Source organism: Hypanus sabinus, chromosome 25, assembly GCF_030144855.1.
Source record: "Hypanus sabinus isolate sHypSab1 chromosome 25, sHypSab1.hap1, whole genome shotgun sequence".
Lineage (NCBI taxonomy): Eukaryota > Metazoa > Chordata > Chondrichthyes > Myliobatiformes > Dasyatidae > Hypanus > Hypanus sabinus.
In genome coordinates this window covers 45,952,325-45,977,130 of record NC_082730.1, presented here as the reverse complement: position 1 = coordinate 45,977,130, position 24,806 = coordinate 45,952,325, and the positions used below count along the sequence as shown (strand labels likewise).

The 24,806-nt window shown below is 45.7% G+C and overlaps 1 protein-coding gene across 14 annotated transcripts in view; it reads left to right on the top strand.

The window, feature by feature from the left end:
- LOC132381212 (potassium voltage-gated channel subfamily A member 2-like) overlaps positions 1–20,873 on the top strand; it is a 76,281-nt gene extending 55,408 nt beyond the window's left edge. For 5 of the 14 annotated variants that reach the window (XM_059950531.1, XM_059950525.1, XM_059950527.1 and 2 more), the window contains 2 exons: positions 13,768–13,860; positions 17,337–20,873. In XM_059950531.1, the coding sequence (XP_059806514.1) occupies positions 19,003–20,502 (1,500 nt within the window). In that variant the 5' untranslated portion in view covers positions 13,768–13,860; positions 17,337–19,002 and the 3' untranslated portion in view covers positions 20,503–20,873. Of the gene's footprint in view, positions 1–10,819; positions 11,288–13,767; positions 13,861–17,336 lie in introns of all 14 variants that reach the window. The other 9 variants (XM_059950532.1, XM_059950523.1, XM_059950526.1 and 6 more) reach the window with 3 other exon arrangements.
- The last annotated feature ends 3,933 nt before the right edge of the window (positions 20,874–24,806 follow it).

Here is a 24,806-nt window from a genome sequence, read left to right as displayed (position 1 = left end):
TACACTGCAATACATAAAAACTAAAAATTATGCTAATTATATATATATGTAAATTAAATTAAATACAATTAAAAACTATATTATTATCCTATACAAACACACACATACAGTATATATAAAATTTAACAAGTAGTTCTCTCTGAGCTTTCTGCTTCCTTTTAAACTGTCTCTGGATCCCCATGTCTCTGTCCCTCTGTGTCCAGTGTTCTGCCAGCCGACCTCGGCTCTCTTTGACCTGTACCTTCCTTTAATCTTGGCGCCTCACCTTCAGTCTGCACTCACTGTGAATCTCTGTCGTTCTTCCCCATCCCAGCCCATAACTCGCATTTCCCTCTCTGCATCCTCACCAATGATTCATGACCTGTGCTGTTAATGCCTGAGGTCTGTCTGCACCTCCCTGTCCCTGCTTCTCCACTCATGGTGCTCTCTGCCCCCTCGGGTGTTCTGTCTTTTCCCACTCTCTGCCCCCTCGGGTGTTCTGTCTTCTCCCACTCTCTGCCCCTTCGGGTGTTCTGTCTTCACCCACTCTCTGCCCCCTCGGGTGTTCTGTCTTCGCCCACTCTCTGCCCCCTCGGGTGTTCTGTCTTCTCCCACTCTCTGCCCCCTCGGGTGTTCTGTCTTCACCCACTCTCTGCCCCCTCGGGTGTTCTGTCTTTTCCCACTCTCTGCCCCTTCGGGTGTTCTGTCTTCTCCCACTCTCTGCCCCTTCGGGTGTTCTGTCTTCACCCACTCTCTGCCCCCTCGGGTGTTCTGTCTTCGCCCACTCTCTGCCCCCTCGGGTGTTCTGTCTTCTCCCACTCTCTGCCCCCTCGGGTGTTCTGTCTTCACCCACTCTCTGCCCCCTCGGGTGTTCTGTCTTTTCCCACTCTCTGCCCCTTCGGGTGTTCTGTCTTCACCCACTCTCTGCCCCCTCGGGTGTTCTGTCTTCGCCCACTCTCTGCCCCCTCAGGTGTTCTGTCTTCGCCCACTCTCTGCCCCTTCGGGTGTTCTGTCTTCTCCCACTCTCTGCCCCCTCGGGTGTTCTGTCTTCTCCCACTCTCTGCCCCCTCGGGTATTCTGTCTTCACCCACTCTCTGCCCCCTCGGGTGTTCTGTCTTCGCCCACTCTCTGCCCCCTCAGGTGTTCTGTCTTCGCCCACTCTCTGCCCCCTCGGGTGTTCTGTCTTTTCCCACTCTCTGCCCCCACGGGTGTTCTGTCTTCACCCACTCTCTGCCCCCTCGGGTGTTCTGTCTTCTCCCACTCTCTGCCCCCTCGGGTATTCTGTCTTCACCCACTCTCTGCCCCCTCGGGTGTTCTGTCTTCGCCCACTCTCTACCCCCTCAGGTGTTCTGTCTTCGCCCACTCTCTGCCCCCTCGGGTGTTCTGTCTTTTCCCACTCTCTGCCCCCACGGGTGTTCTGTCTTCGCCCACTCTCTGCCCCCTCGGGTGTTCTGTCTTCGCCCACTCTCTGCCCCTTCGGGTGTTCTGTCTTCGCCCACTCTCTGCCCCTTCGGGTGTTCTGTCTTCTCCCACTCTCTGCCCCCTCGGGTGTTCTGTCTTTTCCCACTCTCTGCCCCCTCGGGTGTTCTGTCTTCTCCCACTCTCTGCCCCCTCGGGTGTTCTGTCTTCACCCACTCTCTGCCCCCTCGGGTGTTCTGTCTTCTCCCACTCTCTGCCCCCTCGGGTGTTCTGTCTTCACCCACTCTCTGCCCCCTCGGGTGTTCTGTCTTCTCCCACTCTCTGCCCCCTCGGGTGTTCTGTCTTCTCCCACTCTCTGTCCCCTCGGGTGTTCTGTCTTCGCCCACTCTCTGTTGAAATAGAGACAGAGAGCATGCTCTTCGGCCCATCAAGTCCCATTTACCTGCACCTGGACCATAGCCATCTGTGTATTTATCATAACTTCTCTTAAATGAGTCCACTCAACACTCACCACTCTGACTGATGAAGTTTCCTTAAATACTGTATTTCACCTTTCACCCTTACCCGATGACCTTAAGTTCTAGTCTCACCCAACTTAAGTTGAAAAAGCCTGCTTGCATTTACGCTATCAAAATTTACCATAATTTTGCACACCGCTATCAAATCTGCCCTCATTCTCCCACAGTCCAGGGAATAGGACCTAACATAATAGTTGTAGTCCTCTACACAATACTCTTATTTATGAAGGCCAATGTGCCAACAGCTTTCTTCATGACCCTATCTACCTGTGCTGCCACTTCAAGAAATTATGGATTTGTATTTCTAGATCTTTTTGTTCCACCACACTCCTCAGTGCCCTACCACTTACCATGTAAATCCTACCTTGGTTTGTCTTCCCAAAGTGCAACACCTTACACTTGATTGCATTAAACTCCACCTGCCATTTTTCAGCCGGTCCACATCCTGTAGCAAGCTTTGATAGTCTTCCTCACTGTCCACTGCACCCCCAGTCCTGATAACTGGCCTGAAACATTGCCATCCATAAATACTGCCTGACCTGCTGATCTCCTGCACATTGTGTGTATTGCTCTAGATTTCCAGCATCTGTTACCACATTATCATCCAAATCATTAATATAGAAGACAAACAACAATGGACCTAAAAATAATCCCTGTGGCACACCACCAGTCACAGGCGTCCAGTCAGAGAGACAAACATCTACTACCCCTCCCTGGCTTCTCCCACAAAGCTAATGTCTAATCCAGTTTACTACCTCTTGACCGACCTCCCATCAGAGACCTTGTCTCCCACACACCAGGCTCCCTCTCTCCACACAACTGATGAACCCAAAGGAACAGCAGAGACTGACACAGTTTGGCACTAGCGGCAGCACAGGAGTTGCCAGCCAGCATTGAAATCAATGTAGGACTGACTTAGTGACTCCAGCTCCAGCTATTTCTTCGGGGTTTACTCCTGACACCTTCCCCATGAGTAGGTATAGCCACAAGGTTACAGAGGTTTGAAATCAGAGTTTTCCTTCTCCTAGATAAATTGCTAACCATGCTGATCAACCCCATCTGCCCAGAGCAGCTGGTTTTAAGGCACCTTTGCCTCTTCGTGTGTCACTAGAAACAATTTTGCCAGGCTTAGTAGCAAGGAGACACGCGAAGGCCAGGAGTTCCACTTGGTTGTCAGAGGTTATTTGAGACACACGCCTTTGGGAGTATCCCCACCACCATCTCTGGCTACAATGACCTTACGGAACCATTGTGACATGTATGTGCTTTGATAATAAATTTACTTTGACAGAGACAGAGGCAGGCATAGAAAGAAGGGGCATAGAGAGGGGACAAAGAGGTGCACATATTAAACTGAAGCACAGAGAACATAAAGAGACAGAGGCACAGAGAGCCCAGCAGGATTAAAGGAGTTGGGGAGCACAGAAAAGGTCAGAAAAAAACAATAGAGGCCATAACAACATAACATAAGAAATAGGAGCAGGAGTAGGCCATCCAGTCCATCGAGCCTGCCCCGCCATTCAATAAGATCACGGCTGATCTGTCCGTAAACTCAGCTCCATCTACCTGCCTTTTCCCCATAACCCTTAATTCCCTACTATGTAAAAACCTATCTAACTGTTTCTTAAAAATATTTAGTGAGGAAGACTCAATTGCTTCCCTGGGCAGAGAATTCCACAGATTCACCACCCTCTGGGAAAAACAGTTTCTCCTCATCTCCATCCTAAATCTTCTCCCCTGAATCTTGAGGCAATGTCCCCTAGTTCTAGTCTCACCTACCAATGGAAACAACTTTCCTACTTCTATCTTATCTATCCCTTTCAAAATTTTGTATGTTTCTATAAGATCCCCTCTCATTCTTCCCAGACGACTCAATCACTCCTCATAGGTTAACCCCTTCATCCCTGGAATCAACCTGATGAACTTCCTCTGCCCTGCCTCCAAAGCCAGTGTATCCCTCCTCAAGTATGGAGACCAGAACTGCACACAGTACTCCAGGTGTGGCCTCACCAGTACCCTGTATAGTTGCAGCATGACCTCCCTGCTCTTGAATTCAATCCCTCCAGCAATAAAGGCCAACATTCCGTTTGCCTTCTTAATAACCTGTTGTACCTGCAGGTCAGCTTCTTGTGATTCATGGACAAGCACTCCCAACTCCCTCTGCACAACAGCATGCTGCAATCTTTCACCATTTAAATAATCATCTCTTCTATGATTCCTTCCAAAGTAGATGATCTCGCATTTATCAACATTGTATTCCATCTGCCAGACCTTGGCCCACTCACGTAACTTATCGATATCCCTCTGCAGACTCCATCACAATCACAAGCCTCCCCACCAGTGAGGATATCCATCATTAAGGACCATGTGTGTGCGGGTGGCAGGACAGAAGGGAGGAAAGGGGCTTGTCTCTCTGTTGTTTTGATGCTTGTGTTCGTTTGTTCTGTTTTGTTATACTCTCTGTTCTACTGAACATTGTAGGCATGTAATGTTGGCACCAGAACATGTGGCGACACTTTGCTGTCCCAGCACATCTTTAGGTGTAACACACTAAATGCTGGAGGAACTCAGCATCTATGGAGATGAATAAAAAGTCGATGTTTCAGACCAAGACTGTTCCTTGGCCTGGGAAAAGAAGGGGAAAAACACCAGAATAAAAAGGAGGGGGGATGGGTAAGAGGACAAACTAGAAATGGTAGGTGGGTAGAAAAGGAAAGGGCTGGAGAAGAAGGTATCTGAGAGGAGAGAAGAGTGGACCATGGGAGAAAGGGAAGAAGGAGGAGCACCAGGGGGAGGTGAGGGAAAAAGGTAAGTAGCCAGAGTGGGGAATGGAAGATGGAAGGGCAAGGGAAAGGTTTTGTTATATTGTAAGGAGAAATCAATGTTCATGCTACCAAGTTGGAGGCTACCCAGACAGGTCTGAAGTGTTGCTCCTCCACCCTGAGAGTGGCCTCATTGTGGCAAAAGACAAAGCCCTGGACAGACATGTTGAAGCAAGAATGAGGTTAGGAACTAAAATGGTGGGCCACTGGGAAATTCCTCTTGCCAGATAGAGTGGAGGTATTCAACAAAGCAGTCTTTTGTGTTAAGAACTAACACCTCCTTAATAAGCACAAAGTACACTGCAGATACTGTGGTCAAAACAACATGAGGAACTCAGCAGGTCGGGCAGCATCCGTGGGAACGAGCAGTCAACGTTTCGGGCCAAGACCCTTCGTCAGGCTTAACACATCCTTAGGTTGTTAACACGAATGACACATTTCACTATATGTTAACATGTACAGGAACGTTAAAATATGAACCTGAATCTGACCCTCATCATCCAGGACATGCCCTGTTCTCAATACTACCATCAGGGAGGAGGTACAGGAGTCTGAAGACACACACTCAATGTTTTAGGAACAACTTCTTCCCCTCCACTGTCAGATTTCTGAACTGGGTGGGTAATAAGTGGGGAACAATGCAGAGAAGGGGGCTCAAGAGCTATGGAAGGAGAGAGACAGAGAGATAGGAAGGGTAGGGAGGGAGGGCAAAGAGCACAATGGATGATAGACAAGGCAGAGGGAGGTAGGCTCCCAGATAGGAAGAGCAGTGAAAGGAACAGAGAGGCACGTCCTGTCCCTAATATAGTGGCCACTGAGTGTTTGGCATCTCCTGTGGCTATAGCCCATCCACTTGACATTTTATGCATCCAGAGGTGCCCGTCTGCACACCACTGTAACACATAGTTATTTGAGTTGCCGTTGCCTTGCTGTCAGCTTGAAGCTGACTGGCCATTCTCCTCTGGCCTCCCTCATTGACAAGGTGGTGTGCACTGGATTTTGTGTTTTTTTTTGTTTTTTGCACTATTCTCTGTAAACTCTAAAGACTGTTGTGCATGAAAATCCCAGGAGATCAGTTTCTAAGATACTCAAACCACCCTGTCTGGCACCACCAGTCATTCCATGGTCAAAGTCAATTAGATCACATTTCTTCCCCATTCTGATATTTGGTCTGAACACAAATGAATCTCTGACCATGTCTGAATGTATTTCTGAATTAAGTTGCTGCCTCAAGATTAGATACCTGCATTAATGAGTAGGTGCACCTAATAATGTGGCCCTGAGTATATTTGTTTTCTTATGCGCAGTAGTTGTTTGTAAATATTTATTTATATATAATATACAAATATAGATCTTCGTAAATTCTGTTGTATTTCTATATTTTTTTATAAATGCCAACATGAAAATGAGTCTGATGACCATACATGGTAACAAAGATTAAAGCAACACAGTCCTAATGAGAGATCTTGGCCTGAAACATCAACTGTTCACTCTACTCCGTAGATGCTGCCTGACCTGCTGAATTTTTCCAGGATTTTGTGTGTGTAGCTCAGGATTTCCTGCATCCACAATATCTCATATATTGAAGATAAAGATTAGATTTGTCTATTATATGTACATCTAAGTATAGAGTGAAATGCATCATTTCCCACAAATCAAATCAACAAGGACTGTGCTGGGCAGCTTGTACACAGGCTACATACTATCCTACAACTTACTAACCCTAAACATGTGTCTTTTGAAGTCTGGGAGGAGACCAGAGCAGCTGGAGGAAGCCCACACAGTCACAGGGAGAATGTACAAACCTCTTATCCTTACAGACAGCGACGGGATTGGAACCTGATCTTATGGTTGGCACTGTACAGCGTTACACTAACCGTTACACTACCAATGTACCAAACTTTGATAATAAATTTTGCTTTGACTATGACTTTCAATGACCCTCTGACACGTACTGCATTCTCAGTGCCTCCCTTCGTTCTCTGTACCTCCCTCACCTCTTGCACCCTCTGGGAGTCGCTGGATCCCCTGTATCCACTGCCTCACATGGCTTCAGCAGTTTGGTCCTTTTGAAATCTCATTTTAAGTTTCAAGTTCAAGTTTATTGTCATTTCAACCATACACACATATACCACCAAACAAGACAACATTCCTCCAGACCAAGGTGCACAACACGCATAACACACATAACTTACACACAATATATACAGTACACATAACTCACACACAACAGGTACAGTACATATAAGTCACACACATGAAAAGTACACATAACACACAATGAACAGCACACATAACTCGCAGCACATATAGTACATATAACTCACAAACAACATGAACAGCACACATAACTCACACACAACACGCACAGTACACATAACTCACACACAACACGCACAGTACATATAACTCACACACAACACGCACAGTAATATTACAGAATCAGGTTCAATATCACTGGCATATGTCGTGACATTTTACGGCAGCGGTTCATTGCAATAATAATAATAAATTACAATAAGAAGTAGAAATAAAATATTGAATTAACTAAGTAGGACTTAAAGAGAGGGAAAAATACTGAGGCAGTGTTGATGGGTTCGTTGTCCATTCAGAAAACTGATTACTGAGGGAAAGAAGCTGTTCCTGAAATACTGAATGTGTGTATTCAAGCTCCTGTACCTCCTCCTTGATGGTAGCAATGAGAAGAGGGCATGTCCTGGGAGATGCAGGTCCTTAATGACAGATACCACAAATAGGTTAACAAATAATAGAAGCATTTATGGCACAATTTATAAAGTAAACTGTATAACACTACTGGTGCTTCATTCATGGTGAGACCTAGCTGATGGTAGAGAGTTCAGTCGTCTTATGGCCTGAGGGAAGAAGCTATTTCCCATCCTAACCATTCTTGTCCCAATGCTACGCTACCTCCTGCCAGATGGTAGGGCTCAAAGAGATTGTCAACAGATGGGAGGGATCATTGAAGTGTATATAGCACTTCAGGTAAATATCTTGGATGGGTGGAAGAGAGACCCTATAATCTTATCAATGATCCTTATCTGTGACCTCTGCACTCCATGTCCCCAGCCAGTCTCTGTGTCCCCAGCCGGTCTCTATGTCCCCAGCCAGTCTCTGTATCCCCAGCCAGTCGCTGTATCCCCAGCTAGTCTCTGTGTCTCCAGCCGGTCTCTGTGTCTCCAGCCGGTCTCTGTGTCTCCAGCCAGTCTCTGTGTCCCCAGGCAGTCTCTGTGTCCCCAGCCGGTCTCTATGTCCCCAGCCGGTCTCTGTGTCCCCAGCCGCTCTCTGTGTCTCCAGCCAGTCTCTGTGTCTCCAGCCGGTCTCTGTGTCTCCAGCCAGTCTCTGTGTCCCCAGCTGGTCTCTGTGTCCCCAGCCAGTCTCTAGGTCCCCAGCCGGTCTCTGTGTCCCCAGCTAGTCTCTGTGTCCCCAGCTAGTCTCTGTGTCCCCAGCTAGTCTCTGTGTCTCCAGCCGGTCTCTGTGTCTCCAGCCGGTCTCTGTGTCTCCAGCCAGTCTCTGTGTCCCCAGCCGGTCTCTATGTCCCCAGCTGGTCTCTGTGTCCCCAGCTGGTCTCTGTTTCCCCAGCTAGTCTCTGTGTCCCCAGCCGGTCTCTGTGTCCCCAGCCGCTCTCTGTGTCTCCAGCCGGTCTCTGTGTCCCCAGCCACTCGCTGTGTCCCCAGCCGGTCTCTGTGTCCCCAGCCAGTCTCTGTGTCCCCAGCCACTCGCTGTGTCCCCAGCCGGTCTCTGTGTCCCCAGCCAGTCTCTGTGTCCCCAGCCACTCGCTGTGTCCCCAGCCGGTCTCTGTGTCCCCAGCCAGTCTCTATGTCCCCAGCTGGTCTCTGTGTCTCCAGCCGGTCTCTGTGTCTCCAGCCGGTCTCTGTGTCCCCAGCCAGTCTCTGTGTCTCCAGCCAATCTCTCTCTGCAAGCTAAGGGCCTCTTTGTGATCAGTCACCTTCTCCATTCTCTTTGGTCCTTTGTCATGCTCTGTGCCTCCTGCACCTCATTGTCACACTCTCTCCACTCCACACTTACTGAACCCCACTCCACACTTACTGAATCCCTCTCTGTCAATCTGTCTCTCACAGAACAGAGACTCCATCCTCTAAATCCCTCTGTCACACTCCCTACAGTCCACACCTGGCAACCCCACACTGGCTGTCACTCTGTCTCTCTGTCTCTGTCCTCTGTATCTCACTTCATACTCAGTGTCACTCCATCTCCGTTTGCAAACTCAGTACTGTGCTGCTACTCTGCACCTTTTTCATCACGCTTTCTCCCTCTCTCTCTCTCTCCCTCTCTCTCTCTTTCTCTCTCTCTATCTCTCTCTCTCTCTCTGTTATTTTCTGTCTGTCCCTCTATCTCCCTCTATGTCTATCTCTCTCCCTCTCTCTATATCTGTCACTCTCTTTCTCCCCCCCCCCCCCCATCTGTCTGTCCCTCCTGTGTCTCTCCCGGTCTCAGTTTCTCTCTCTCTCTCTGAATCTCCCTGTTCTCTGGTTTTCTGTGCCTTAATTTAGTATCTGGGACAGGATTAATTGTTATCTGGAAGAGATTGCTCCAGTGCAGATGTGTTAGAGGTGATTCCTGTGCACACACAGGCAGGACGGCTCGAGAAAGCCATTAATAAGGCAGATTCATTTCTGTGCTCTGACAAAGGAGGCACAGTGTTAAAGCAGAGAAGTCACACTGAATCTTTATATAATACTCCTGCGGCTTCATCCGGAGGATTACTGTTTCATTATCAGAAAGTTACGAGCATCTTAAAGGGGTTCAGGACATGAAACTAGACAGGTATATGGAGGAATTTAAGGTGGCAGGGTTTGAGGGTCGGCACAACATTGTGGGCCGAAGGGCCTGTAATGTGTTGTACTGTTCTATGTTCTATATTAACAGTTCCGTGGATGTGCTTCTGGAGTTACAGTATAGATTAGAAAGTCATTGTCATAGAGTCAAAGAACTCTGCAGAACAGAAAGTTTCATTGGCCCATCTACTGATGAACTGTTAGTCTGCTTCAAGAGGTTGTGGCTATTGTTTGAAGGAAAAAGCCTTGCAGGAGAGTTGAAAGAAATGTACACTGGGCCTGTTTCTGTGCTGTAGTGCTATGACAGAGAGAGCTGACTGGCTCTTCAGTTCCTGCCTTCCACAACATTATGTTTAAAGGTGAGCTTTTTGTGTAATGTGTACATGAAAACATACTATGAAATGTGTTGCTCAGCTCACTGTATAACCATATAACAATTACAGCACAGAAACAGGCCATCTCGGCCCTTCTAGTCTGTGCCGAATGCTTACTCTCAGCTCGTCCCACCGACCTGCACTCAGCCCATGACCCTCCATTCCCATCCTGTCCACAGACCATCCAATGTTACTTTCCAAGTGTCTCCACACTACCGACAGCAACAACTCACAAACCCTAACCCATACATCTTTGGGATGCATGAGGACATTCTTTCAGAGAATCTCTGTAGTCCCATCTACCAGCCCTTCCCCTGCCACCTTTACTCCACTGTATATTCCCTTGTCCACTCGTCCCACCTGGCACTTACCCCTGCAAGCAGTAATGCTTCATCTGCCCATTCACCTCCTGCCTCACCACCATTCAGGGCCGCTAACACTCCTTCCAGTTTCACCTATAAATCTGTTGGGGTCATCTACTGCATCCATTGCTCCCTCTACAGCTTTCCCTACATCAGTGAAACCCAATCCAAGTGCTGTCCAGAACAAGCAGGATTTCCCATTGCCAACCATTTTAATTCCATTCCCCATTCCCATTCCAACGTGTTGGCCCATGGCTTTCTCTATTGTCGCGATGAGGCCACTCTCAGCTCGGAGGAGCAACACCTCAAATTCCAACTGGGTCGCCTGTACATCTGTGGAAACTTGCTGCAGTCTTCAGTGACATACCAAATTTCCTCAGACTCTGGCATCTGCAGTCTTCATCACTCTGTACATATATCAATTTCACTCTCTATCATACATCCAACTCTTTATTCATATCTCTGTGCCCCTCTCTGTCTTGCTCTTTGCCTCTCTCACTAATCTGAAACTTGGGCAATCTTCTACAGGTACACAGTGGAGAGTGCACACTGTCCAGCCGCGTCACCGCCTGGTCTAGAAGCATGGAATGGAAAAGTAGTGGATACAGCCTGGTCCATAACAGGAAAAGGCCATTCCACCATTGAGCACATGTACTGTTGCGGGAAAGCAGCATCCATCATCCAAGACTGCCACCATCCAGGCCATGCTCTCTGCTCGCTGCTGCCATCAGGGAAGGAGGTACAAAAGTCTTAGGTCCCACACCACCAGGTTCAGGAACAGCTATTGAATCAGAGGGGATAACTTCACTCAGCTACAATCAGCCCAACATTGAAATGATTCCACAATCTTTAAGGACTCTACAACTCATCTTCTCAATATATGTGGTTTATTTAATGAGAATCAGAATCAGGTTTATATCATCAGCATATGTCAGGAGATCTATTGTCTTTGTGGCAGCAGTACAACACAAAACATAATAAAATCTGTGAAGTACAGTAAATATATACAGTATATATTTAATAGTTAAATTAAATAAGTAGGGCAAAAAAAGTAATGAGGTCATATTCATAAGTTAAATGTCCGTTCAGAAATCAGATGTTAGATGGGAAGAAGCTATTCCTGAGTCGTTGAGTGTGTGCATTCAGGCTCCTGTACCTCCTTCCTGGTGGTAACAGTGAGAAGAGGGCATGTCCTGGGTGATGGGGGTCCTTTGATGGATGTCACCTTTTTGAGGCATTGTGCCTTGAAGATGTCCTGGATGCTGGGGAGGCTGGTGCCCATGATGGAGCTGACTGATCCTGTGCAGTAACCACCCCAATACTGGACAGTGATGCAGCTAGTTAGAATGCTCTCCACAGCACTGCTGCAGAAATTTGCAAGTGTCTTTAGTGACATGCCTAATCTCTTTAAACTTCTAATAATATATAGCCACTGTCATGCCTTCTTTGTAACTGTATTAATATATTGGGCCCAGGATAGATCTTCAGAGATATTGACACCCAAGAACTTGAAATTTCTCACTCTTTCCACTTCTGATCCCTCTGTGAAGACTGGTGTGTCTTTCCTCATCTTACCCTTCCTGAAGTCCACAATCAGCTCTTTGGTCTTACTGATGTTGAGTGCAAGGATGTTGCTGTGACTCCACTCAACTAGTTGATCTATCTCCCGCCTGTATGCCTTCTTGTCGCCATCTGAAGTTCTGCCAATAGTTGTGTTGACAGCAAATTTACAGATGGCACTTGAGCTGTGCCTAGCTACACAGTCATGAGTATAGAGAGAGATGCACCAGTGTTGATTGTCAGCGAGGTGGAGATGTATGAAGGATGAGGTCTCAGGGGACTTGGAGGCACACGATAAAATAGGCCATAGTCAACATGGTTTGCTCAAGGACAAAACATGTTGCCTTGTCCAACAAATCTGTTGGAATTCTTTGAAGAAATAACAAGTAAGATAGACAAAGGAACATCACTGATGTGTACTTGAATTTTCAGAGGCCTTACAAGCTACAAGTCCATGGTATTATAGGAATGATTCTAGTGTGAATAAAGTAGTAGCTGATTGCTAGGAGACAAAAAGAGGAAATAAAAGCAGGCTTTTCTGGTTAGCTGCCAGTGATCATTGGTGTTCCACAGGGGTCTGTGTTGGGACTGATTCTTCTTAAGTTATATGTCAATGATCTGGATGATGGAATTGATAGCTTTGTTACAAAGTTTGCAGATGATATGAAAATAGATGAAGGGGCGGGTAGTTTGAGAGCTACAGAAGGACTTAGACAAATTAGGACAATGGGGAAAGAAGTGGCAGATGGAACACAGAGTCGGGAAGTGTAAGATCATACACTTTGGTAGAAGAAATGAAAGGGTTGACTATTTTCTAAATAGAGAGAAAATATAAAAAACTGAGGTGCAAAGGGACTTGATGGTCCTTCTGTAGGATTACCTAAAGGTTAATTTACAGGTTAAGTCTGTGGTGAGGAAGGCAAATGCAATGTTAGCATTCATTTCAAGAGGACAGAATATAAAAACAAGGATGTAATGTTGAAATTTTATAAAGCACTGCTGAGGCCTCACTTGGAGTATTTTGAGCCCTTTATCTTAGAAAGGATGTGCTGAAACTGGAGAGGGTTCAAAGAAGGTTCACACAAATGAATTCAGGGTTGAATGGAAGTGTGTTTCATATGAAGAGTGTTTAAAGGCACTGGGCCTGTATTCACTGGAATTCAGAAGAATGAGGGGTGACCTTATTGAAACCTATGGAATGGCAAAAGGTCTTGATAGAGTGGATGTAGAGAGGATCCTAGGGTGGGAGAGCGTAAGACCAGAGGACGCAGTCTCAGAATAGAAGTGCATCCTTTTAGAACAGAGATGAGGAGGAATTTCTTTAGCCAGAGAGTGGTGAATCTGTGGAATTCTTTGCCACAGGCAGCTGTGGAGGCTAAGTCTTTATGTATAATTAAGGCAGAAGTTGATAGATTCTTCATTGGTCAGGGCATGAATGGATATAGGGAAAAGGCAGGAGATCAGGGCGGAGAGGAAAATTGAATCAGCCATGATGAAATGGTGGAGCAGATTCGATGGGCCAAATGGCCTAATGCTGCTCCTATATCTCATGGTCTTGTGGTCTTATTTCTGATCCTCCGGTGAGGAAGTCAAGGATCCAGTTGCCGGGGGAGGTACAGAGGCCCTGGTTTTGGAGCTCTTTGATCAGAACTGTTAAATGCTGAGTTGTAGTCAATAAACAGTAGCTTAACATAAGCATTAGCATTGTCCAGGTGATCCAAGGCCACATACACAGCCTATGATATCACATCCATTGTAGACCTATTGCGGCGATAGGCAAATTGTGGTGGGTCCAGGTCCTTGCTGAGATCTTTCATAGTACTTCATCACCATAGATGTAGTGCTTCTGGATATAGTTGTTAAGGCAGCTCACCCTGCTCTTCTCAGGCATTGGTATAATTGTTGCCATTTTGAAGCAGGTGGGAACTTCTGACAGTAGCAATGCCAGATTGAAAATGTCTATGAACACATCCGCCAGTTGGCTGGTACAGGTTTCAGAGCCATACCAGGTATTTATTATTTATTATTATTATTTCTGCTTTTCGTTTTGTATTTGCACAGTCTTTTGCACACTGGTTGTTTTGTCCATCTTTGTTATGTGCGATTCTTCATTGGTCCTTTTGTGTTTCTTGTATTTACTGTGAATGCCTCCAACAAATGAAAGTGACGTGACATATATGTACTCTGATAATAAATTTACTTTGCAATTAACTTTGAACTTTTTATTGTTCTTTCTACTTCTGACACTCTCTCTACACTCGTGCTTTTTCCTACATTCTCCATCATTCTCTGCATCTTCTCTGCCCCTCTTCATGATCGTTCTACTTTTCTTTACTCTGTGTTCCCTGTTATTGTTTTGGTTTAGTTTAACCCTATGTACCAAGGTACAGTGAGAAGTTTATTTTGCCTACTGTTCATACAGATCGAATCATTCAGGCAGAACAAGGGAAACCAACAACAGTGCAGAATAAAGTGTAAAAGCTACCAAAAGACTGCAGTGCAGGTAAACAATAAAGTGGAAAATCATAACGAGGTAGGTTGTGAGGACAAGAGACCATTTTATTATTCAAGAGTCTGATCACAGTGGGATTGAAGCTGTCCTTGAACCAGGCTTTTGTATCTTCTGTCCTATGGGAGAGAGGAGACGAGAGAATCTCTGGGGTGGGTGGAATCTCTAATTATGCTGGCTGCTTTAGTCGTAAGTGTAGACAGTGTCCATAGAGGGAAGCCTGATTACCATGATGTACCGAGCTGTGTCCGCAACTCTCTGAAATTCCTTGCGGCCATACCAAGCTATGGTGCATCCAAACAGGTGCATCAGTGAATATTGGTAAGTCAACAGAGACATGGTGAATTTCTTTATCCTCCTGAGGAAGTAGAGGCATTGGTGAGCTTTCTTAGCAGTGACGTCAGAGCAGTTAGACCAGGATGGACAATTGGTAATGTTCATACCTAGGATCTTGAAACTCTCAACCACTGATGGAGACAGGAGCATGAGCAGTGCTCCCCTTTCTGAAGTCAGTGACCTTGCTGACAGTCAGGGGAAGGTTGCTGTTGTGACATCATGTCATTAAGCTCTCTGTCTCCTTCCTGTAGTCCAACTCACCTGGTTTGAGAAACAGCCCATTACCGTGGTAGTACCTGTATGTCGATGGGGCTGAAACAGAATGTAGCCAAGCAGTTGTGAGTGTGTCTCTCACCATCATTTTTATATAGAATAGAAGGACTTCCCTTTAGAAAAGAGATGAGAAGGAATTTCTTTAACCAGAGGGTGGTGAATCTGTGGAATTGTCACAAATAGTTATGGAGGCCAACTCGTTAAAGCGGAGGGTGATAGGTTCTTTATTAGTAAGGGCATAAAATGTAACAGAGAGAAGGCAGGAGAATAGGTTTGAGAATGATAATAAATCAGCTGATGGAATGGCAGAGAAGACTCGATGGGCCAAATGGCCTGATTCTGCTCCTATGTCTTATAAGGTAGTGCCTTGTATTCCTGTTTTTCCCTCTCCAGCAACCGTCTCCTATCTTTACACTCCCCTCCTTTCACTTCCCTCCATCTTTTGCAAGACACACAAAATGCTGGAGGAACTCAGCAGGTCAGGCAGCATCTGTGAAAAGGAATAAGCAGTCAATGGTTTGGTCCGAGACACTTCATCAGGACTGGAAAGAAGGGGGGAGAATTCCAGTCAGTCTAGTCATCTGCCACCTTCGTCCCCCTTCTCTCATTTTTCATTCCCCATTCTGGTTCCCCTCTCACCCTGCTCTATCCTGACCTGCCCATCACTCCCTCTGGTACCCCTCTCCCTTCCCTTTCTCTTGTGGTCTACTCTCCTCCTCTCTCCTTGTTCTTTGACCATTTAATTTTTTCACAAAGTCCCTCCCAGCTTCTTGCTTTGTCTCCCACCCAGCTACCTTCCTCCTGATGAACGGTCTCGGCCTGGTACTTTGAGAATTACACAAATAGCAAGGCAGCAGCAAACAGGCATCTCAAGATCAAAGATCAGCTTTACTTGTCACTTGTACATCGAAACACACATTGAAATGTGTCATTTGCGTCAATGTCCAACACAGTCCGAGGATGTGCTGGGGGAAGCGCACAAGTGTTGTCACACTTCCTGCGCTAATACACCATGCCCACAAATTACTAACCCTAATCGCTGCATCTTTGGGATCTGGGAGGAAACTCGAAACCACGTGGTCACAGACAGAATGTTCAAACTCTTACAGACAGTGACAGGAATTGAACCCTGATCTTAAATGCATCTGGTAATTTCAATTCTTGTCATTGAGACTAACCCTCCAGAAAAATAAATCAACTTTTAACTAATGTCTTGAACTTAAATTCCTCAGATGGGATCTAAGCATGCATCTCTGAATCAACGGTCTAGGGCTTGACTGCTCATTGTAACTTAAACCTACTTCCAACCTCTCTATTCTTCAAATTTCTTTCTCTCCCCCTTTATCTGACAATCCATTCCTTGCTTCCCCTTGTTCTGCTCCCCATCCATTTGTTTTCTGCACCTCATTATAGGAAGAGTGTGGAAGCTTTAGAGAGGGTGCAGAGATTTGCCAGGATGCTGCCTAGATTAGAGAATATGTCTTATGAGGATAGGCTCAATGAGCTTGGGCAGAGGTGGATGAGAGGTGACTTGACAAAAGGTGTGCCAGATGATAAGAGACATAGATCGAATGGGCAGCCAGAGACTTTTCCCACAGCTACTACCAAAGGGACTAACTTTAAGGTGACTGGAGGAAAGTAGAGGGGGGGATGTGAGAGGTAAGTTCATTACACAGAGAGTGGTGGGTGCGTGGAACGCTTTGCCAGGGGTTTTGGTCACAGATACATTAGGGCAATTTAAGAGAATCATAGGTAGGCATGTGAACAAAAGAATAATGGAGGGCTACATAGGATGGAAGGGTCAGGTTGATCTTAGAGTAGGTTAAGAGGTCTGCACAATATCATAACCCTTCCCTCCTACATGAACAATCTTTGGTGGGCATGTCACAGGAAAGGTCAGATTGACTTTGGAGTAAGTTAAAAGGTTGGCACAACATTATGGGCCAAAGGGCCTGTACTGTACTGTTCTATGTCCTTTACCCTACCTGTTTTCTATCTTCCTTAACTCTGATTCATTCCCTTCTTCACTCTTTCAATTCCACTTTCCTTCACTATCTCCTATAAAAATGCACTCAGTGGCCACCTTGTAAAGGACCATTTTCTGCTGCTGTAGTCCACCCACTTAAAAGTCACTTAGATCACATTTCTTTCTCATTCTGATATTTGGTCTAAACAACAAATGAACCTCTTGACCATGTCTGTGTGCTTTTATTGCATTGAGTTGCTGCCACATGATTGGCTGATTAGATATTTGCATTAACGAGTAGTGATACAGGTCTACCTAATAAAGTGGCCACTGCGTGTATCTCTTTACTGCTTGGCAGATAGAGTGAGTAATGTACTTTCTCTCTTTCTGTTTTAATTTAGGTTCCATCTAGATTCTCCTGAGCACAAGCTACTGCTTTAAATAGGTGTTCTGCTGCTCTGGAAATTTCCGCTACTGCACTGAGCTGGATGAGTCAGAACATCTTCTGTCACAACATCTCAAAGGCACAAGCAGTTTCTCCATCGCTGCTTTTGTGGGAAATCATTCTGGGCATTAAAAGTAAATCAGAAAGGAGGAGCCTGCTAGCCAATACAGGCTATTTACTCCACAAATTTCAGAACTCAAGCACTTTCAAATCCATTCATTTCAGGAGCTTCTAGCAACAGAAATCTCTGGAATCCATTGACTCACCATCTCTGCGAGACACTAGTTTTAGAATTTGCGAAATTCAGGAACCAGGACTCCAAAATCCATTAAGGACCACATGGACAAGTTAACTACAGAATTCACCACTTTCTGGGATCCATGAACCTCAGAAATTATTAACTCCACAGTGTATCAAAGGCATTAGCCACCAAGTGCAATATTGACTAGTTCCAGGACTATTAAGCTCTCTAACTCCAGGTCTAACAGTCTTCAAGATCCATTTATTCCAAAACCTACAAACTGTGAGATCCAGAAGCCATTGAGTCCAGGTTGTGTTGACTCATGAAGCCAAAAAAATCCAGGAACCACTGAGACCCAGATTTACTCACACCCCCAGACCTCAGGATCTACAGACACTTGGATCCTCAATCTCCAGGATCCACCATCTACAAGATTCACCAACTCTGGGATCTACCAGCTGTGGGTCCACATATTGCAAGTATTCTCAAACTTAGTCACTACATCCAACATCTGTAGCTACAGGTTTCAAAAACTCTTGCAATGACTCAATAATGACTCCATAAACTATAACATCCACTAACTTTGGGTTGTACAAACCAGAATCTGCTACTTACTTCATTGAGTCGCAGCAGTAACGAGCAGAAGTCATCAACATTGGCAGCCAGAGTTGATTTTTATCTCTGGTATCATTTAACTGCAGTAAGTACTGACACTCCAGCTCCAGGAACCACTAACGAGATATTCTAAAACAAAGATGCAGAACAAAACGACCAGAACAAAAAGTTACAAGTTTCACTAATTATAAGGACTATGAAGCACAGGATCTGCTAACTTGAGGATTGGCTAAGACCCACCACTGGGTTCAATTTGTGTTACTGGCTGTGTGTTCTCCCCGTGACTGCATGCATTTCCTCCGGGTGCTCCAGTTTTCTCCCACGTTCTAAAGACGTACGGTTTAGTCAGTTAATTGGTCACTTGAGTGTACGCTCATTAGGCCAGGAGGACCTGTTACTGTGCTGTATCTCGAAAACAAGACGCACAAACTCACAATTGTGAGATCTACTATAATACATGTTGTACTGTTTAAACCATTAGCTGCAGAATGCATTAGTTCCAGGATCCACCTACCAAAATATCCAGGATCCACTATTCCCTTAAAAGTTGGGATCAATGCAATCCCCTGACTCCACTGTCCAACAACAGCAAGACTGAATGAATCTAGAATCCACAGGCTCACCTCCCACTAGGAATTCAGGTAATTATTGTTGAGATATAAAATATCCCAGCAATCCCAATCACCAGGAGAATTAAAACACAACTTTTAAATTCAGCATTGATTCCCAGCTCCCCATTCAGAGAAACGTGAGGCCCTCCAGCAACATGACGGTGGCCCAGGGGGACAATGTGGACGAGTTGGCAGCTCTCCCGGTCCAGAACCAGGACTTGTATGGACTGGAGCAAAATCACGAATGCTGTGAGAGGGTTGTGATCAACATCTCAGGCCTACGGTTCGAGACTCAGCTGAGGACTTTGGCCCAGTTCCCCGATACCCTGCTTGGGGACCCCAAGAAGAGGATGGGCTACTTTGATCCCCTGAGGAATGAGTACTTCTTCGACAGGAACCGGCCGAGTTTCGATGCCATTCTGTACTACTACCAGTCGGGGGGGAGGCTGCGCAGACCCGTCAACGTGCCCCTAGACATCTTTGCGGAGGAGATACGATTCTACGAGCTCGGAGAGGAGGCCATGGAGATGTTCCGGGAGGATGAAGGCTTCATCAAGGAAGAGGAGCGGCCCTTACCGGAGAATGAGTTCCAACGGCAGATCTGGCTGCTCTTCGAGTACCCCGAGAGCTCAGGCCCGGCCCGAGTCATTGCCATCATGTCCGTCATGGTCATCCTCATCTCCATTGTCAGCTTCTGCCTGGAGACACTCCCTGTCTTCAGGGACGAGAAGGAAAACCCAGCCGGGGGTCAGCCTCATTATAGCAATGAGACGACTCCCTATCACGCCCCGAGCTTTGCTGACCCCTTCTTCATTGTCGAGACCCTCTGCATCATCTGGTTCTCATTTGAGTTTCTTGTCCGGCTGTTCGCCTGCCCGAGCAAGCCCACCTTCTTCAGGAACATCATGAACATCATTGACATCGTGGCCATCACACCCTACTTCATCACACTGGGGACTGAGTTGGCCGCACAGCAACAACAGCAGCAGCAGGCAGGCAATGGGCAACAGCAGGGGCAGCAGGCCATGTCTCTGGCCATTCTGAGGGTCATCCGTCTGGTCCGAGTCTTCCGCATATTCAAGCTGTCCAGGCACTCCAAGGGCCTGCAGATCCTCGGGCAGACACTGAAGGCCAGTATGAGGGAGCTGGGCCTCCTCATCTTCTTCCTCTTCATCGGCGTCATCCTCTTCTCCAGCGCTGTCTACTTTGCCGAGGCCGATGAGGCCAGCTCCTTCTTCGACAGCATCCCCGATGCCTTCTGGTGGGCCGTGGTATCCATGACCACGGTGGGCTATGGGGACATGTACCCCGTCACCATCGGTGGCAAGATGGTGGGTTCCCTCTGCGCCATCGCCGGTGTGCTGACTATTGCGCTACCCGTACCCGTCATCGTCTCCAACTTCAACTACTTCTACCACCGGGAGACAGAAAACGAGGAGCAGGCACAGTACTTACACGTGAAGAGCTGCCCCACCATCCCGTCCGTCACTGACCTGAAGAGGAGCAACAGCACGTCAAGCATCTGCAAGTCAGAATACAACCAGGAGGGGGTGCCGTGCACCCGACAACCCCCCGACCACAACCTCCACAATGACAATTGCACTTTATCCAACCCCAACTATGTCAACATCACCAAGATGCGGAGCGACGTGTGAGCAGGTCACAGACTTTGGCCCCACCTCCTCTCTTTAGTTTACAGCTTGCTTTGCGTGTCCGTCCATGTGGCTCCTAGTACTTGTTTTAGAGTATTAAACATTCACATGGTAACTATGTCCCTTCAAACCCTTCCCGACACATTCCATCGCCCTCCACTCGGGGAAATATACTATTAACTTTAGAGAAAGCCAAAAAAAATAGAAGAATCCTGCATGTGACAACTATAATGAGTAACAAAACTCGAGAGTACCGACGAAATCCTTTACTGGAATGGCCTAGTTCAACTTATTTATCTAAATACCACATCTACACAATGGATAATTTAATCTGCCTGCCTGCTATTACATTCAATCACTAAAGTTAAAACACAAGTTACAGTGGTCATTGTTGCCTCATTCGTTTCTTTCCTTGTCAGAATCCGAATCAGGCTTAGAATCACTGACATGAAATTTGTTCATTTGCAACAACAAGACAGTGCAATACACAAAAATACTATAACTTATGTTAAAAATATATGTATACAGTCAGTAGCCACTTTATTAGTTACCTCCTGTAGGCACAAGCAGAGTGCCAAAAATTCAAGAGCATCGGGGAAAAAGTGAGTGTAGTTGCTATTACTAAGGAGAAGGTGCTTGGGAAGCTGAAAGATAGTTCACCTGGACCAGATGAACACTCCCTCAGTGTTCTGAAAGAGGGAGCTGAAGAGGTTGTGGTGCATCCGTAATGATCTTTCAAGGTTCTCTAGATTCTGGAATGGGTATGGAGGAATGGAAAATTGCATATGTCACTCTATATGTTAAGAAGGGAATGGGGACAGAAGAAAGGAAACTATAGCCTGGTTTCAGTCGTTGCAATGATGTTAGATTCCATTATTAAGGTTGAGGTTTCCAGGTACTTGCAGGCACATGATAAATTGTCAAAGTTTCCTTAAGGGGAAATTTTGCCTGACAAATCTGTTGGAAATCTTCAAAGGAGAGTCAATGGATGTTGTTTACTTGGATTTTCAGAAGGCCTTTGAAGAGGTGCCTTGTGTGACGCTTCTTAGCAATGCCTGCAAGATGGCTTTTTAGAGCATCTCATGGTTGAGCCCTTTAGGGTATCAGCTATTCTGGATTGGGTATTGTGCAGTGAACTGGGACTGATTAGAGAGCTTAAGTCAAAGGAACCCTTGGGGTAAAGTGATCATAATATGATAGAATTCACCCTGCAATTTGAGAATGCAGAGCTAAAGTTGGATGTATCAATATTATAGTGGAGTAAAAGGAATTACAGGGGCATGAGAGAGGAGCTGGTTGAAATTGATTGGAAGGAAACACAAGCAGGGATGATGGCAGAGCAGCAACAATGGCTGGAGTTTCTGAGAGTGATTCGGAAGGAACAGGATAGATACATCCCAAAAAATAGATATTCTAAAAGCAGAATGATGCAACCGTGTATAACAAGACAAGTCTAAGCCAGTAGAAAATACAAAGAGAAGGCATACAATTGAGCAATAATTAGTGTGAAGTTAGAGGATTGCGAAGCTTTTAAAGACCAACAGAAGGCAACTAAAAAATCATAAAGATGGAATATGAAGGTAAGGTAGCTTGGACTGCTGGAAAATTATGCTGGAGAGTAACTGTAGAGATGGAGGATAAGGAAATAGTGGACTAACTGAATAAGTATTCTGCATCAGTCTTCACGATGGAAGATACAAGCATTATGCCAAAAGTTCAAGAGTTTCATGGGGCAGAAGTGAGAGGTTGCTATTACTAGGGAAAACATGCTTGTGATGGCATTAATAATGATCTTTCAGGAATCCATAGATTCTGGCATGGTTTTGGAGGAATGGAAAATTGTAAATGTCACTCCTGTCTTTAAAAAAAGAGAGAGGTAGACAAAGGATATAGGCCAGTTAGCCTGACCTCGGTTGTTGAGAAGATGTTGGCAGTTGATCGTTAAGCATATGGTTTCAGGGTACTTGGAGGCACATGATAAAATAGACCAAAGTCACACAGTTTCCTTAATGGAAAATCTTGCTTGACAAATCTGTTGGAATTCTGTGAAGAAATAACAAGCATGATAGACAAAACAGAATTGATTTGTCTGTGCACTTGGATTTTCAGAAGGCCTTTGACAAGGTGTCACACATGAGGCTGCTTTATATGCGAAGAGCCCATGGTATTACAGGAAAGTTACTGACATGGTTAGAGCATTAGCTGATTGTCAAGAGGCAAACTGTGGGAATAAAGGGAGACTTTCCTGGTTGGATGTTGGTGACTAGTGGTGTTCCACAACGTTCTGAGTTGGACTGCTACTTTTTATATCAATGATTTGAATGACAGAATTGATGGTTTTGTGACCAAGTTTAAAGACGATATGAAGATAGGTGGAGGGGCAGGTAGTTTTGAGGAAGTAGAGAGGCCACAGAAGGACTTAGACAGATTAGAAGAATAGGCAAACAAGTGGCAGATGGAATACAGTGTTGGGAAGAGAAGGGTCATGCACTTTGGTAGAAGAAATAAATGGATTGACTATTTTCTGAATGGAGAGACAATTCAAATATATGAAGTGCGAAGGGGTTTGGGAGTCCTTGTGCAGAATTCCCTAGAGCTTAATTTGCAGGTTGAGTCTGTGGTGAGGAAGGCAAATGCAACGTTAGCATTCATTTCAAAGGGACTAGAATATAAACGCAAGGATGTGATGCTGAGGCACGAGTGAGGCCTCACTTGGAGTATTTTGAGTAGCTTTGGGCTTCTTACCTGAGAAAGGATGTGAAGATATTGGAGAAGGTTCCAAGGAGGTTCACAAAAATGATTCTGGGATGGAAAGGTTTATCATATGAGGAGCGTTTGTTGGCTCAGAATCTGTACTCACTGGAATTCAGAAGAATGAGAGGGGATCTCATTGAAACTTATTGTATGTTGAAAGGCCTCAATAGAGTGGATGTGGAGAGGATGTTTCCTATGGTGGGGAAGCCTACCATAAGAGGACGCAGCCTCAGAATAGAGGGATGTCCATTTGAAACTGAGTTGAAGAGGTATTTCTTCAGCCAGAGAGTGATGAATCTGTGGAATTCATTGCCACAGGTGACTGTGGAGGCCAAGTTATTGAGTACGTTTAAGGCAGAGTTTGATAGATTCTTGATTAGTCATGATATGAAGGGATACAGGGAGAAAGCAGGAGATTGGGGCCGAAGGGGAAATAGATCAGCCATGATGAAATGGCAGAGCAGTCTCAATGGCCTAAATGGCCTAATTTTGCTCCCATATCTTATGGTTTTAACAAAATCAGAGCCCATGGTCTTACAGGAAAGATACTAGCATGGATAGAAGACTGGGAGACCAGCAGCAACAAAAGAATGGGAATAAAGAGGGCCTATTAAGGTTGGCTGCTAATGACAAATGGTGTTCCACAGGGGTTGGTATTGGGACTGCTTCTTTTCACGTTATATGCATTGACGACTTTGTGACTGAATTTGCAGACAATACGAAGATGGGTGGAGGGGCAGGTAGTGTTGAAAAAGCAGTAAGTCCTCAGAAAGACTTAGAGAGATTGGGAGAATTTGCAAAGAAGTAGCAGATGGAATATAGTGTAGGGAAGCATACAGTCTTATACAGTAGTAGAAGGAGTAAGGGTGTAGACTATTTCCTAAATGGGGAGAAAATTCAACAATCAGAAGTGCAAAGGGTCATGGGTGCCCTTGTGCAGGCTTCACTAAGGTTAACTTGCAGGTTGAGTTAGTGGTAAGGAAGGCAAATGCAGGGTTAGCATTCATGGAGTAGAAAAGCAAGGATGTAATGTTGAGGTTTTATAAGGCATTGGGGTATTGCAATTGCAATTGGGGTATTGTGAGCAGTTTTATTCCCCTTCTCTAAGAAAAGAGGTGCTGGCATTGGAGAGGGTCCAGAGAAGGTTCCTGAGAATTATTCCAGGAATGATCGGGCTAACGTATGAGGAATGTTTGATGGCTCTGGGCCTGTGCTCACTGGAGTTCACAAGTGTGAGGTGGAATGTCATTGAAAAGCCTCAATAGAGTGGATATGGAGAGAATGTGATAGAGTCATAGAAAGTACACACAGAGACTGGCCACCGAGGATCTACAGATCAAACTGCCTACTCCTATTGACCCTCCATACCCCTACCATCCATATACCTATTGATGCTTCCTACAGTGGGGGAGTCTCGGACAAGAGGTCATAGCTTCAGAGTAGTAGAACGTCCCTTTAGAATGGTGATGAGGAGGGATTTCTTTAGTCAGCAAGTGGTGAATATGTGGACTTCATTGCCACCGATGACTATGCATGCCAAGTTATTGGGTAAA